Source organism: Excalfactoria chinensis, chromosome 3 (genome assembly GCF_039878825.1).
Source record: "Excalfactoria chinensis isolate bCotChi1 chromosome 3, bCotChi1.hap2, whole genome shotgun sequence".
NCBI classification, from domain to species: Eukaryota; Metazoa; Chordata; class Aves; order Galliformes; family Phasianidae; genus Excalfactoria; species Excalfactoria chinensis.
Window position 1 is genome coordinate 3,628,898 of NC_092827.1, and position 15,415 is coordinate 3,644,312.

General features: G+C 43.8%; 1 protein-coding gene across 1 annotated transcript in view; it reads left to right on the plus strand.

Moving 5' to 3' along the window:
* Positions 1–291: 291 nt before the first annotated feature.
* PINX1 (PIN2 (TERF1) interacting telomerase inhibitor 1) overlaps positions 292–15,415 on the plus strand; it is a 55,597-nt gene continuing 40,473 nt past the window's right edge. The window contains exons 1-6 of the mRNA XM_072331743.1: positions 292–376; positions 3,526–3,635; positions 5,192–5,284; positions 6,187–6,265; positions 9,560–9,652; positions 12,267–12,343. Coding sequence (XP_072187844.1) covers positions 358–376; positions 3,526–3,635; positions 5,192–5,284; positions 6,187–6,265; positions 9,560–9,652; positions 12,267–12,343 — 471 coding nt within the window. The 5' untranslated portion in view covers positions 292–357. The remainder of the gene's footprint in view (positions 377–3,525; positions 3,636–5,191; positions 5,285–6,186; positions 6,266–9,559; positions 9,653–12,266; positions 12,344–15,415) is intronic.

A 15,415-nucleotide genomic window follows, 5' to 3' on the forward strand; every position in this document is an offset into this window, starting at 1 on the left:
GCAAAAGGAAAAGATCTGTGTCTCAGGTAGTGAAAGACTGGAAAGCATTAATTTGTTTTCCCATCAGTCAAGCCTGACAAACACAACCAAGGCTGAAGGTCCAACTCCTCACACAGGGCTCCGCGCAGGCGGCCATGGCTGCCGCCCTGCCGGCTGTCTGAGTCAGCGCCTGCCTGTGAGGGAACGCGGAAAAGCAGCTCGGGGACGAATCAAAGGTAGACGTTTATATCTTCCAGAACGCTTTAAAAACAAAACAAAAATAAATAATAATAATAATAAAAAAGTGGCAAGCGGAGGGTTTGGATCGGAGGGGACCACATCTCATCATGATGCGACGCGCTGAAGAAGGACCCCAAGATGGCGATGCTGGCCGAGCGTGAGTGAGGCGGCGCTGCGGTGGTGGCACGGCGGGCGGTGGGGCGGGCAGGATTTGTTCGGCTTGGCTCCGCTTCTTGCTTCCAAAGTTGTAGGCTGGAAGGGGGGGGTCCCCAGTCAGGAGCCCCCAATGCTCTCTGTTCCCTGTGCCAGGGCTCCGGCACGGCCCAGCAGAGCGGTGCTGCTGATGGCAACTCCTGGGTTCCAGGCTGTGCCGTTGGGCTGCCCGGGATCCATAGAACAGAGCTCCATCCCTTTGCATCTCCTGTAGGGATTTATGGCCACAGTGGGACTCCCTGAGACCCCCTGTCTCCACGCCGAGATAGTCCTTCTTTAGTCCAAGAAGACTTCAAATGCTTTTACTGCCTTTATTTCAAACAGACCACAGCACAGAGTGGTGGGTGCTCCATCCTTGTTGGTGCCCAAGGCCATGGATGGGCCCTGGGCAGCCTGAGCTGATGGGGGGCACCCAGCCCATGGCAGGGATTGGAGCTGGATGGGCTTTAAGGTCCCTTCCAACCCAACCATTCTATTAAGCTATAATTCTGTATCCTTAGGTGTTTTCAGTAGGTGTAGTGACACCCTTAACGTGAAAGCAGAAGGCCCAATAAAAGATGGGCTTTGTTATAATGAGTGATCAGGGAAATCTGTTTCCCACTGGAAAGCGCTGGTGTGAACGGAGGGAAATAAAACTACATGTGTAGTTTTTGGGTTGTTTTAGATGTAAACTGGTATTTATTTATTTATTTATTTTTAATTGAGCCTTTAAGCATTGGCACAGGCTGCCCAGAGAGGCGGTGGTGCCCCATCCCTGCAGACAACCAAGGTCAGGCTGGATGGGCTCTGAGCACTGATGGAGCTGTGAGTGTCCCTGTTCAGTGCAGGCAGTGGCCTTGAAGGGGCCCTTCCAACTCAAATGATTCAATGATTCCAGTTTCAGTCGTAATTCAGTATTTAAAATGAATTCTTAAATCAGTTGCTGCAAAAAACTAATGTAGTTGCTGAGAGCCGCCTCTGTGGAGTTGTTTTTCTTAGAATCACGGAATGGCCTGGGTTGAAAAGGACCACAGTGCTCATCTGGTTCCAACCCCCTGCTATCTGCAGGGTCACCAACCACCAGACCAGACTGCCCAGAGCCACATCCAGCCTGGCCTTGAATGCCTGCAGGGATGGGGCATCCACAGCCTCCTTGGGCAACCTGTTCCAGTGCGTCACCACCCTCAGCCATGCCTCAGTTTAAAACCATTCCTTCTTGTCCTGTCACCATTAACCTATGTAAACAGTGGTCCCCCCTCCTGCGGTTTAGATCAGAGCTGCCAGGGAACTTTCAGAAATGGTTTTTAATGCTCTTGGTACAGAATTAGTCTTGGCAGATGTGTTTATTAACTGATAAGAGCTGGGTATGTGAAGTATCTGAAGAAATGTCACATTTCTCCACTGGATGGTGCTGCTCACCCACAATTGCATCTCAAGCATCACTCAGAAAGCAGCTCAGGGCATCTGTGCTAAATTCTGTATTTTCTGGCTGGAAGCTTTTAGTTTCTTTCCTTCCATGCTCTTAAAAGTAATCGGTGAGCAAACATTTCTGATATGATCTGATGGTTGCTGTATGCGGCACGAAGGCGGTCCTGGCTTTCTTAAATGTATTTTGATGTAGGAAAGTAAAGGAAGCTGCTTACATAGAGCTTAAAAATACGTTCTTCCTCATAAATGAATGGAAACTAGAGTCCTTAATGTGCATCTTGGGCAAGGGAAGATGACAGGACATATTAATAGTCCCAGATTCCTAATTCAGTGTTTCAAACACAGCAACACATGAGCGAACTCTGCCTGAGGGAACCAGAATGTTTGGCCTCGGAAGCACAGCAGGGAGCCTGGATTTGCTTGGGTCTGTTTAAAATCACAGTCCTCATTGGCACCTCTCTAGACAGGGCATGTATTGGATGGCTCTGGTCATCGTTTTCCCTTAGAGAAGTGAACTAATTGAGTGCTTTAGGATTCCTCTCACAGCACTAAGTCATTTAACACACCATAAAATCTTGTTATGAACTATTAGAGCTTTTATGGAACTCTTTATCAGACTGTTATTTTTTGTGGGTCTGCCTCGCAGCACTTATTTGGAGCTTCAGAAGTATGTTAAAAAACACTGCCATCCTACATTCTGCCAGTGTTAGTTCTGAACCAAGCCCAGCAGCCGACGAGTTGAATATACCTGTTATATTCAATCCCTCTGGCCCAAATCCCAAGCGTTGCATTTTAGGAAGAGATGATTTCCTGGTTATGTTGAAAGTGCCCCAGTGGACTTGGCTTCTTGCTGACTCTCAGTGGCCTTGGGTTAATTGGTCATTTTTGATCCACCGTTTCCCATGGTGTTTAATGAAGTTCGTAATCTTCCTGTCTCCCATTCTTTGCCTTGTTTATTTCTGTTCTCTTCCTGCGTGTGTTTAGATGCACGCTTAGTGGCTGGCTGGTTAGCTGTGCTAACTTTTCTTCCTTGGTTTCAAAGAAGCTATTCCTGATGATACAGACAAGCTCACGCACATGGGCCTGGGGGACTGTGGTTTCATTAGTGGTATACATAGGACAAAGGAGCCTTGATTCTAGGTTGCATCTCTTAACACCTGTGGTAGTTTCCAGTGATTCCTCAGTTTCTGAATAAGCCATTTTGCAGTGGATAAACAAAGCTGAAATCCCTTTAATCTGTGTTCTGTGGTTCAGTTTCTCCAGTCACTTCTGTTTGAAGTCCCATTCTTTACTGTGGGGATAGTGAAGCACTGGAACAGGTTGCCCAGAGAGGCTGTGGATGCTCCCCTCCATGGAAGCATTCCAGGCCAGGCTGGATGAGGCTGTGAGCAACCTGGTCTAGAGGGAGGTGTTTCTGCCTACAGCAGGGGGTTGGAAGTGGGTCCTCTTAAGGTTCCTTCCCAACCCAGACTATTCTATGGTATTAATCTGTGATGTTTTACTTAGAGATTCTTTGTATTAAAAGCTTTGTTATCTCACTCAGTAAAATTAAACTCCAGAAATGTGATTGGTGTGGCATAGGTTTGGTTTCTTTGGGTTGAAGGGCTTTTCTTGAGTTGACTAAATACTCGGAACACTGTGGAAATGTAAATAGAGCCTGTTTGATGTTTTTCCTTTCTGACTTAGCCCGTAGAAGACAGAAGTGGTCCGTGGATCCACGAAACACTGCGTGGAGTAAAGATGAATCTAAATTTGGACAGAAGATGCTGGAAAAGATGGGCTGGTCCAAAGGCAAGGTATTGTCAGGAGAGCTGTGTAGCTCTGAGGTTCTGTCTGTTGTTCCTGAACTAAAAATGCTACTACCTCAGTTGGCAGCATAGCTGACATAGTATGGATCTGGCTTCTATCTGCCTTTAATTTCACAGATGATGAGCAGTGATACTGATTCAAAGGCTGCTGAAGTCATGGAACTGGCAGTGTTTTCACTAGGCTTTAGAATGAACTGTTAGCAAAGCGTGGGACTGAGTTATGTCAGGTTGTATGCGCAGCTGTTTTGTATGCGTAAGACTAAAGGAGGTATACAAACCAGAGTAGAAAGAGAGCTGATTATTATTCAGGCTGCCAGTTCCTCTCATCATAGTTAATGCCTTTAACTGATACGAGCACATTGTGTTGGGGTGTGGAAGGAAGGCCTTGTGGTGTTCGCTGTCATTCCCCCCCATCTTCTTGATAATAAGTTTCCTACATGAGCTACTAAATCTTCTTCTACAACAGTTATAGTTGTACTAGAGGGATTTATGACCCTCTTCTGCTGGAAACTCAGACAAATGGAGCCGTAGCTTGATCGAGGTAAGGAGTAAAAGCCCATCTGTGCTCTGAAATTAAGCTGATTATGTTAGTCGTGTTATTAGTTGTATTGGAATTGGGTCAGGGTGAGATGTGTAGCCAGGTGCTCTGCTTGTCTCCATACTTATTTGTTAACGGGAGCTTCAGGGTAAGTCTTCCACCCCACTGACCAAAAAAGAAGGCTGCAGGATCTGTGACAGCAGCAGCCATATTCAGACAGTCCTTGTTGCTCCACATACTGCATAGGCAAAGGCTTTATCCACAGGACTTCATTCCACCATTCCATCAGACCCGTATTGTTATAGCCTGATGGGAGAAAAGCAGATAGCAGGACTGGCGTTCAAATAAAATGCCTTGTCTTTTTTTTTTATCCCTGGTTGTACAATAAAGAAAGATAATACTGGGTCTGGAAATTGTTTCCCATGTTGGAATGCTTGCATTTAATTAGGATAGACAAAACCAACATTTGCTTGCCCCAATATCTTCACCAAATTATGAGTATAAACAAGATGGAAAAAACTCCTAATGACCTGCTAGCTCCAGTCTGATCCTCCCACTTCCCCTCACCCACTTTAATATAAATTAATTCTGCTTTTTGAAGTTCCATGAGGCATCTGTCTTGTAGCTGTTACACAACTGCCTTGGCAATGGCGGAGGTGGTTTTGATGAGAGGCATGTTCTTTTTATGTAGTGTCTTGTTTTAAAATTGTAAACACTTTGGGCTTGCCTAGGAATGTCAGGTGGCTTCCTGATTAATCACCTACTGCTTAATGATGTTATTTTAGTGTTTATGGTATTTTGCTGGAGGCCTAAGTAGTAAATTAAAAATACTTAATATCTCATGTATGCTAATGCCTGTGAATGAATTCAGTTGCAGGCAAGCAAATAAATAGTAACCTGTGGTTTCTTGCTACATTTCACTGCAAAATGTCTTCAGTACAGCAGCTCTAGTTGCTTAGTCACTGCTGGAAAACCCTTAACGTTTTTACTCTTCAATCCTCGTTAGGGTCTTGGAGCTCAGGAGCAAGGAAATACAGAACATATCAAGGTTCAAGTGAAAAACAACATGCTGGGGTTAGGAGCATCCATCAAGAACGAGGTGAGTGCTAAACCCAGGTAAGGAGATGTGGGTTCCTTTTCAGGTTAGGCACGATTTTTGTAATGGGATGTTAGTGAAATCTGTTGTCATACCTAATGGCAGCATGCGCCTATGTGAACTTCTCTGCAGAGACTCTCTTGACCTGGAATTTAGTTCGGCCCTGTTCAGTGGTTGGGGAATAAATATCTATTTGGGAAAGTTATGGTGAATTCTCAGAGCTGTTCAGAGAGTTTTTGTTCTAAATCACTGGAACAGGTTGCCCAAGGAGGCTGTCAATGCCCCATCCCTGCAGGCATTCAAGGCCAGGCTGGATGTGGCTCTGGGCAGCCTGGCTTGGTGGTTGGTGACCCTGCACACAGGGGGGTTGGAACTGGATGGTCATTGCGGTCCTTTTCGACTCAGGCCGTTCTATGATTTTATGACATACTTGTTTCCTCCACGTATCTTCTACCTACCTTAGTTTTATGTTTTCTTCCCCTCTCCCTGGTGGAGTCACCTTGCTAACTGGATTTCAGGTACACGTAGGGGTTGCAGAATGTGCTATTAAAGCTGCTTGTCTCAGAATCAACAACTTAAGTAACTGCTGGAAAATCACACTAGTATTTCCTGCCTACTGTTGAGAACGTCTCATGCAGTCTGGGACATGCGGAGCCAACAGCGGCTCAGCATTGTTTAAAAGCTTACAAACACAACCCTTATCAGTTCTGCACTTTTGAGTAACTATAGCAAGCTGTTGTTACTATTTGCCACCTGTGGAGCTTCAGGGGGTCCCTCCCACCAAGAATCCAGTATATGCAATTAAGTTACTTCTTGGAGAGCATTGTTTTTTAATACCTGCTTTAGCGAAACTTCTGTTCCATCTGAAAACTGTTGCTTTGTATTCATGTGGGTGATATTTACAGGACAACTGGATTGCTCATCAGGATGACTTCAACCAGCTTCTAGCTGAACTGAATGATTGCCATGGACAAAGTGAAACAGGTAGGTTCATGCTTTGCTCAGTCAGATGCTGGAAGCTTTGCAGAGTTTCCATTATCTGTCTTACAAGAGTAGCTGAGGCCCAATCCTTTGGGCTACTAATAGTATCCATACTGAGGCGCTTCTCCTCTCCCCAAATCAGTGGGAATTAAAGGACACGCTGCTATCCATGGCCATGCTCAACTTTGGATGTGTAGATCTCAGTGGTTTAACCCCAGTTAAAGGCTTTTTGATGGGGAAAGAAAGCATAAAACTTGGGTATTTTACCCGAGGCCTCCAAAAGGAGGAACCTTTTGCTAGGATGCTCTATACCAGCCCTTGTTACTTTGTAAAGTAATCAGAGCCAGAAGGTTCACAGCAGATTCATCCACCATTGCAGTGTCTTCCTTTTGCTAATTTAACTGTCACATCTGGCTTCCACGCTCTGGTGGTTTCTTAAATACCTACTTTTCCTATCTTCAAAGAGCTGCTTCTCAGCTTGTAACTCAGAGCTATGCATTTCTGCTTTGAGTGTCATATAATGTGATTTTTGTAGCCTTAACATAGAGCAAACAAATGGGAAAACTACATAACTTTCCCCAAAGGGTTATTTAGCAAGTTGATTTAAATTTGAAAAGCTTTGTGTGGTTAGACCTTGGCTTCTAGAAATGAAGCAATGCTAAGCTGGCAGGTGTGAGCTTACAGAAGGAATTCAGGCAGCTGCCTTATCATCTCTCCTTTGGACTGTGCTATCTCAAACTCTGATCATACATCTAAGCAACTCAGCGGAGTGCTGTTAAACCAAGGGATTCTGTTTGGATGCAGCCTGTCCACATGCTGCAAGCTTAATAGCATTAAGCTCTAGCATTTGAATTGCTGTGTAAGTTATCCTTGTACACTGGTCTAAGGCCACACAGCACTAGCTGCTGTAGTGGAAGTCCTCAAGAGATTAAAACAGAGTATCATAGGGAAATTACAGAAGTTCCTGTATTCCTTTGTACATAAATCCTACCCAAGTTCCAACTTGAGCTATGAGAAGAACATTTAGGTGTAACTGGTGGGAAACCTGCAAACTGATGAGCAGAGAGCTGAAATGACTTGCCTATGGACCCAATGAGTCAGCAGAGAGGCAGGTTCATTGAGCAAGGCTGTCTTGTTCCTAAATCTGTGCTCTATACTGTGGGTCATCTGTACCAATGCAAAATGGTCCCCAAACCGTGTTTCTCCCTGTTTTACTGCTATTTTTCCTTGGTCTTCTTGGACAAGAGATTTCAATCACTGAGATGCAAGTTGATAAGTCCTGGTCAGAGTCACATTTGGTGATTTGCAGACTGTAAACATTGCTTGTTTTTTTGGCAATTGTTTAAGCTGGCAAAACTCATCCAGATAACTCTGCCCCGCAGCTGTGCTTCAGGATCAAATGTTACATTGCTGGCCATCATCCAGTTTCAAATTGCAGTAAAAGTCAGCTGAAAACCTTCATTGTTCTTAAATAACTGGTGTAGTTGCCAGAGCTGGATTGCAATTAGAGACTGGGAGGGAGGGGCCCTTTGGTGGTTAATATGCCACCATTCAAATACCTTTTATCTAACATAGTTTCAGCTTTCTTCTTTTTCTAACTGAGTGCCTAGTGAGGAAAGAGTTCTTAACCCAGCAGAAGAGCCGGGAATTACTGAGTGATGATGACTCCCTTTCCCATCTGTATAGTGGAATAAGCATGTTGGCCACGTCTGTTGTGCTCTGGATTATTCATCTGTGTCAGATTTGCTTTAGAAATACCACGACTTTATTACTGTGACAAAATTGCTCTATAAAGCACAGAAGGAGACACAGGGACGTACCTATTCTGTCGTCAGTGCCAGCATGTTTTTAAGTTCAGTAGTGAAATTCCTTCTGGAAAGCACAAGGCGGTGCTGCTGCCCCTTCTGCTGCAAGGATGAAGTGCTGGAGGAAGCTCCTATGGAAATCCTTTGGTGCGTAATGTTCCTTTTAGTTCAAGTGAAGCAGAGAGCAGATTCAAAATGTCTCATTTCTGGTCGGGATATCTTAATTATCATACTTTCCCCATAGAACGTTTTATTGAGTGTTGTCAGATTGACTGCAAATTCAGTCTAAAACTGAGTTTTCTAGTCTTCTCTCATTAAATGTTTGTATGTAAATTCAAGAATAGATCCGAGGTTGCTTTCTGGTGGTAAACTCTGCCACTGCAAGCCATGGATTTCATTTCTAGGTCAATGAATCTATCATCAGGTGGTATTACTAAGCAAACCATTGAAGTGCTGGAATTCCAGTGTCAGAAAAGCTTGGGCTGTAGAGCTGTCAGGGGTGGGATGGTATGAAAACAGTGACTCAACGTGACCCTCAGGGTATGGGTTGATTTCTTTACCCATCCCAATGGGTTGATTTCTTTACCCATCCCAATTGCCACCGGCAGGGAAAAAAAAGAACCACCTCACCTTGAGTAGCCTTTTCTGTAGTGATGGAGCATGGAATCCTGCAGTGCCTATTTCCCTTCAGGACAGCACCAATAAAGTGGTTGTTACAGGATTGCAGGTTACCTCCTCCCGAGGTAATTCTGTAAATTAACATGCTCTGTGGATACAAAGAGCGTGTCTGTAGCAGCAGTGTAACCTCTCAGGGCACAGAAACTTTGTACTGTTAAATAGTGAGACTAATTCTTCACATGCTTTTGACCTGTGCAAGCCAACGCTTCGTCTTAAACAACTCCTAATGAACTTGGAACTGACCCCACAGACCGTTCCCAGTGTGTAGCTTAGATGCAGCCCCTCTTCTGAAAGCTAGAAGAATTAAATAATACACGTGGCAGCTTTTGCTGGCCTTAGGGATGAAAAAGGTCTGCTGCTGTTTGACTTCCTTACATTGAGAGTACCAGGGTTGAAAAGCCTGTTTTGTACTGTGTTTCTTTTTTTGTGGGTCTGTGTCCATTTTTGTCCATTTAGCTTAAGTATTTTATTTATTCAGGTTTCTTAGGGCTTTCTCTCTAGGACTGGAAGTATTTTGTAACAAACATCACAACTGACCCTGTCTCTTCTTACCATAGAAATGCTGTTAAATGAGGCTTTGCCTTTGATCTGCAGTACCTGTATCTGCCTATTCAAATTATACTACATTGGAAATGGGAATGGAAGGGGATGTGGCAAAAAGTCATGCACTGACATGTCTCTGAGAGAGGTTACTGTGCTTCCTTCAGCGATGAGTTGTTTTGAAAGAGAAAGTTAAATACAGTGTTGTTTGAATTCGGTTGTTAATGTTTTTCTAGTAGGGTTTGAACCCGTATTTTTTTTTTTCCCCTTTAAGAATCCTCAGTGACTAATAAGAAGACGACATTTAATCTTGAGGAAAAATCAAAATCTTCTAAGAAGCGTGTCCATTATATGAAGTTTGCAAAAGGTAAGAGGGAATTTGGTTTCTTAATCTGTAGCCAAGGTTAGTAAAACACGTCCAACTGATCTGATACCTTCTGTAGTCCATATACAAGTAGAACGGTGGTTTAGAAATACCCCTTGCAGCAACCTGCTTAAAGGTATAATACGCTGCTCCTCTTTCTATTGGACGTTTCTAGATGGCTGTAGGCTGATATTGCTGAATAAATCAATTCCTATCTGCAGGAACCATCAGCTGACTAAGGAACAATGAATATTCTCAGCTGTGTTTATGGGAGGAGGGCTGGACAGAGAGGCAAAGGTGGTGGCCAAGTAACTGTGTTATCTGTGGTGCGCTATCCTCTGCAATCTCCAGTAACCCGTGCTAAGAGATCATGTGGATAAGATCAGCGATCAGATTAAACCTGAACGCAGGAAGAGGAAAGCCCTCTTAGATCTATTATATACTTTATTGGGTAAATTAGGACAGCCATTGGAGGCCAGAAAATCTCGTATCAAAAGCTTGTGGGGTTTGGTAGCTCCTTTCTGTGTTCGAGCGATGACGTGTTTTCAGCCCAACTTGTCCTCTGCTCCTGGCCACTGTTCAGTCACTTGCTGTATTTCTCTGTTGGTAGCATTCCCCTTTCACACACCCATGTGTATGGATGTAGTTTACTATATGGCTAGGCTCCGTTTCCACTAATGGCTAATTTATTAAACTTAAAGCTATTTATAATGTGTTTGGGTTTTTTTTGTTAACAAATGCCTCTGCTAAAACAGGTAATTGACTTCTGAATGGAGGCCAAATTCTGATATTGGAAATTTGTTTTTGTGTTGAAAGAATTCAGCCTGGAAGTCAAGTGTTCTAACTTGACCCTGCCACTTTATGACATTAAACAATTAAAGGAGTTCAGGTCTTCAAGTACAGAGACCATGGCCTGCTTGAGGTAGTTGCAAAGAGGATTTATTTTGATTTGGATTTAACCTTTTGCTAAATATAGAAGAAAAAATAAAGAAGCGTCTATAGAGCCTGTAAAACATAGAGCAAGGTTTTTATATTAACAATAGCCCTTATTTGTTTGGCTGCTGTGCTTAAACGAAATAGGCCCCTGTTTGACTGTACCCTCTGTGGTCTAAAAGAGGGAAATTCCTCCTTTTCAGGGAAAGAGGAGAAGTTATTTGAAAAAGGCTGATGTTGTGGCCCTTGTTGTTAAAACCTGGTCCTGCTTCCTTTCAGACTAAACAAGACAAGCTTACACAAAAGCAGGAGAAGGGAGCCGCAGCCATCAAAAGCTCCTGGTTCTGTTCTGTAGCCTTGCTGCCAGAGGAGCACAGGCATTGCTCATAATCCTAACTGTCACACTTGAACCTGGGAAATCTATGTCAATATGAGATTAAGAGAGTAATTTCAAGTGCTTTTCTAGTAGCTGATCTGCTGTGATGCTGCAAAAGATGCGGACGGTCAGCTCAATAGGGCTCTTGTTACAGAAAGCAAGAAGAGGGGCTGATCTGTTCCTGGTGCCCCTCCTCTCACTCTGCGCTTTGTTTCCATGCCTTCTTTGCAGCAAAATGTGCGTCAGTTGTTCTAAGCTGTAAAGCTGGAAGCAGGCACCAGGTTCATCTAGCCTGCTTGGGTAAGGACTTGAGTCAACTCTTTGAAAGGGTAGATAACAGCAGGACAAGGGGAAATGGTTCTAAGTTGAAGGAGGGAAGATTTAGGTTGGATGTCAGGGTGAAGTTCTTTACAAAGAGAGTGGTGAGGTGCTAAAACAGCTGCACAGAGAGGCTGTGGATGTCCATGGAGGTTTTCAAGGCCAGGTTGGATGGGGCCCTGGGCAGCCTGGGCTGGTATTAAATGAGGAGGTTGGTGGCCCTGCCTGTGGTGGGGGTTTGGAGCTTCATGATCCTTGAGATCCCTTCCAACTCAAGCTTTTCTAAGATATCTGGAGACTGCATGGTGGTCTCACATTACACAAAGTGTAATGCTTTCTCCCCGGTGTTGAGGTGTCTGCTTACCCTCTATTGGCAGATCCTTAAGGATCCTGAGAGGAGAAAACAGGAGGAATAGTCCAATTTTCTTTTGTTTGTTACAAGTGTTTAGTTTTGTTTTGAGGTTGATGGTTTTGGAATCTGACAATCAAGAGCGGTAAGGTAAGAGCCAAGCAGGTCTGTTAGCCTGTCTTAAGCTTTTTAGGACTTCTTATTGAATTTATTACTTTCTGAGACAAGTAGTGGACAACTGAATACAAAGGTGGAGTTCCAAGATATGCAGTTTCACCTTCTGCTTTCTTGTGTGGAGAATACAACCCTCCTTCCCCATTAGAGTAGAACAGGCTGCTTCCCTCATCCTGCTATGCCAATTACAATGTCAGGTGAGAGAAACCAAGTTACTGTTACATGTGTTTTCCCACAGACTTTTACTAGCAGGCTCTGGTTGTCTCCTCACCAGCCTTTCCCCACCCACACATACACATCCAGCAGCATGGGCAGATCTTGCTTAGCGTCTATAACGTACTGCTTTCCATTTTGGTACCTCCAAAAGTCATTTCTCTACGTTTGTAGGTTACAGTTAGTTGTTAAAATGTGCCTATCATCACTAGATGAGAAGATTGTGCTTTTTTTTCCCCCCTTACCCCTTCCAGGTAAGGATCTCTCATTACGTAGTGAGGATGACCTGTCCTGCATATTTGGGAAGCGGCAGAAGAGTATGAAGACACAGGTAAACAAGAGGCTTCGCCTTTCTTTTGTTTCTTTTCTTATATTTTAACACAGGAATACATAATTGTCTTTCTGTTCATGGGATTACCACATGCTTATCAAGAGCAAGGGCTCCCGTGTAAGTAGAATCACTCTGATGAATATCACAGATGAATACACTGTGAGGACTGCACTGTTGATTCAGAGGTCTCTGAAGTCTCTTGCAGCTAGAGAGAAAGATGGGACCTGGAAAATTAGACCGTCAGTTTCTGAAATACCCCCTTGCTCATTCTGCAGTACTCTTGAAAACTGTTCTGTAACTTCACTGTCACTCCTGTTCGCAGAACTTAGTGTTAACTAATTAACCGGTGTTAACCAGTGTTAACTTATTACTGCCTCGATACAAGCATTTTGGGCCTTCAGGTTCATGAGAGCTGTTAGAGGTCTCAAATGCTGTAAGTACATATGCACCAACAGAACCCTCTCAATTAACACCACTGTTGACTGGATAAATATGCCTTAGTTCCATCGCAGTAAAATCACTATGAAATGAGAAAAACAGGGTTTTAGTGCAAATCAATGGAAGAAAGTTGCTATGGCTAAGGCAGTAGCCGCTCGTGTATTTTTCAGAGTAGTTTGTTTTGTTTTCTCTTTATGTTTCACGTCTATTTGTTGTGGTTGAGCACATGCATTTGTGGCAGCTTGTGAGGGGCGTGTAAGTTGGTGCTAATTCCCTGACCAATGCAGTGGCGTTACAGCCAGCAGTTGGCGATAGCCACTGTTGTGCACATTTCCTTTTTAACCTCGCTGAACACTAAACTCATGTTTCACGGTTCTGGCAAGAAGTCACAGGCTGTTCCCTGTTCAGTGGCCAGATTTCCACATGCAAATGTAGGCAGGAGGTAATATGATTTGAGGCTGCATTGTTGTCTTCTGGCTACTGTCTGCTGCTAAGCAGCCACAGGGAGAGCACAATTGCTTTTTTTTTTTTCCCCTCCCTTCATGGGTCAGAGATCTGTGGAGTTTGCACAGAACAAAAATGCGTTGCTCAGGCCCTCCAGCTCTGAGCAATTCCATTTCATTGCACCCGTGAACTCTCTCTACCCTTCCCATTATGTTCTAGAGCCTGGTCGTTAAGGTGGCAGAAATAGAACTGCTCCATGAAGATGTGCAGTGCTGTTCCCTGTGTTTGTTTGCATTCTGTTCTTGAAATCCCTATGCTCCGGGTATTGCCTAAATGATGTGGCGCAGAGAGCACTACAGGAGCGGGAAAGTGCTGTCATTCTCTTGGAAGCAAGTTGTTCCTATCTGTTCCTGTACAGAGATAATGTAGGAAGAGTTCTGGTGTCCATCAGAGGCCTGAGGTATGCCTTCAGGCTATGGTAGGTTGTGGTTCCCTATAATTGCAGCCCCTGTGACAGCTGATAACAGCTGTATGCTGCTGTCCTTGTTCAGAGTATATAAGGACAACTTCCTTACTTCATAGGTGCTAGGACTGCTACTGTCAGTAAATCCAATTACATGGTCCATGCTGTATGTGCAACTGAGATGGTGTATGAAAATTGGTCTTGTAGCATGAAATCAGATCTTTTGTAAGGTATTTAGACTGTTTTGTCCAGATTTCTAGTTACTTCAAACCAAGATCAGGTACTTGTCTTGGGTATGGTTTCATGGAAGCATGCAAGAAATCACAGACTGGAGGAGGAGACCTCTGGAGGTCTCTGGTTCAGTTGTAGTGTCAACCATAGCAAGTTCCTTCAGACTTCGTCATGCTAGATTTTGACCATCTCCCTCCCTTAAAGCTTCCAATTTAAACCTATAACAAAATTCCATAAATGGGTCACTTATAGAATAGGAGATAAGGAACATCTTGGAATAATGACATTCTTGTGCGATAAAGCAGACTCAGCTGGATGAGCATTTGCTATTCCATAGGCATCAGGGGCACTGAAATTTACAGAGAGGATTAAGGTTATATGCCATTATCTGGTGGCATTATGGCCAAGTTTATCATCTGTGAGTTGCAGAGCTTCTCCTTTGAGGTATGTTATACCTTCTGCCTTTGAGCTTTTTGGTATCCAGCAGTGGCTTGCAGTGCTGTAGATCCTGGCAGTGGTGTTACACTGAGAAACTTCAGTACTGGGGTCCTGTGCTGCACAGGTTTGTGTTATACCTAACTGTTCTTAAAGATTAGGGGAGGGGGGGATGGGTGAAGTGATACCCAGTAAACTCCATCTGTGCCCATATTCAAGTGGAAACCAATGGAAGGACTCAAGGCTAAGTGACATGGTGAGGACCCTACAAAATAACCCTGCCTTCAGGGGACCTTCTCAAAAACATGCCCCCTCTGAGCTGCTGGTGTCTCAGCAAATGAAGTATGCCTGAAAGATGTTGTCCCAGTTAGTCATATTCAGTTTTAGCTGTATGGTTATTAACAGTCACTTTATGATCTTGACCTGTGAGTCTTTGGCAGGAGACATTTTGTGCTACTTTGGTCTGCGATGTCCTAGTTGGAAAGCAGATTTCAGGCTCACTTTTAACTGCCTCAGTAGCCAGTGACTGATCTGGCGAATGGATCTTTACTCTTGTGTCACACTGACACCGCTGCAGCAAATGGGGATGTTGAAATTTGCATTATCTGTGTTATCAAACTGAAGGGGAATTGGCTAGAGGACAGTAAAGATTGCAAAAGAGTGGAATTGCAAAGGATGTGGAAGGAAATTCTATTTGCCCCTAAGGGTTGAAAGGAGTTTCTCTAGAAGTAATAAAGCCAAGATCCCAGTTGAAGCTGTTGTTTGGATGGCGCTGGGATAGGCGTTACTCATGTTAGACACTTAAAACCTTTAATTCTCCTGAATGTTATACACAAAGACACTTCATAAAGATTTTGATAAATCACGTGTCCAACTAAAACTTCCTTAATAAACTACGCGGGGGCTCTTTTTTTTTTTTAATTAAAAAAGAAAATGGTTGGGGGGAAAGAAGACAATGGTTGGACTTCAGAGTGGAATTAAATTGGAAACGCCTGTAGTTTTTCCCAGGGAGAGCGAGTGATCGAAAATATTGGATTGTAATTATGAGGCTCTCTGGAGAT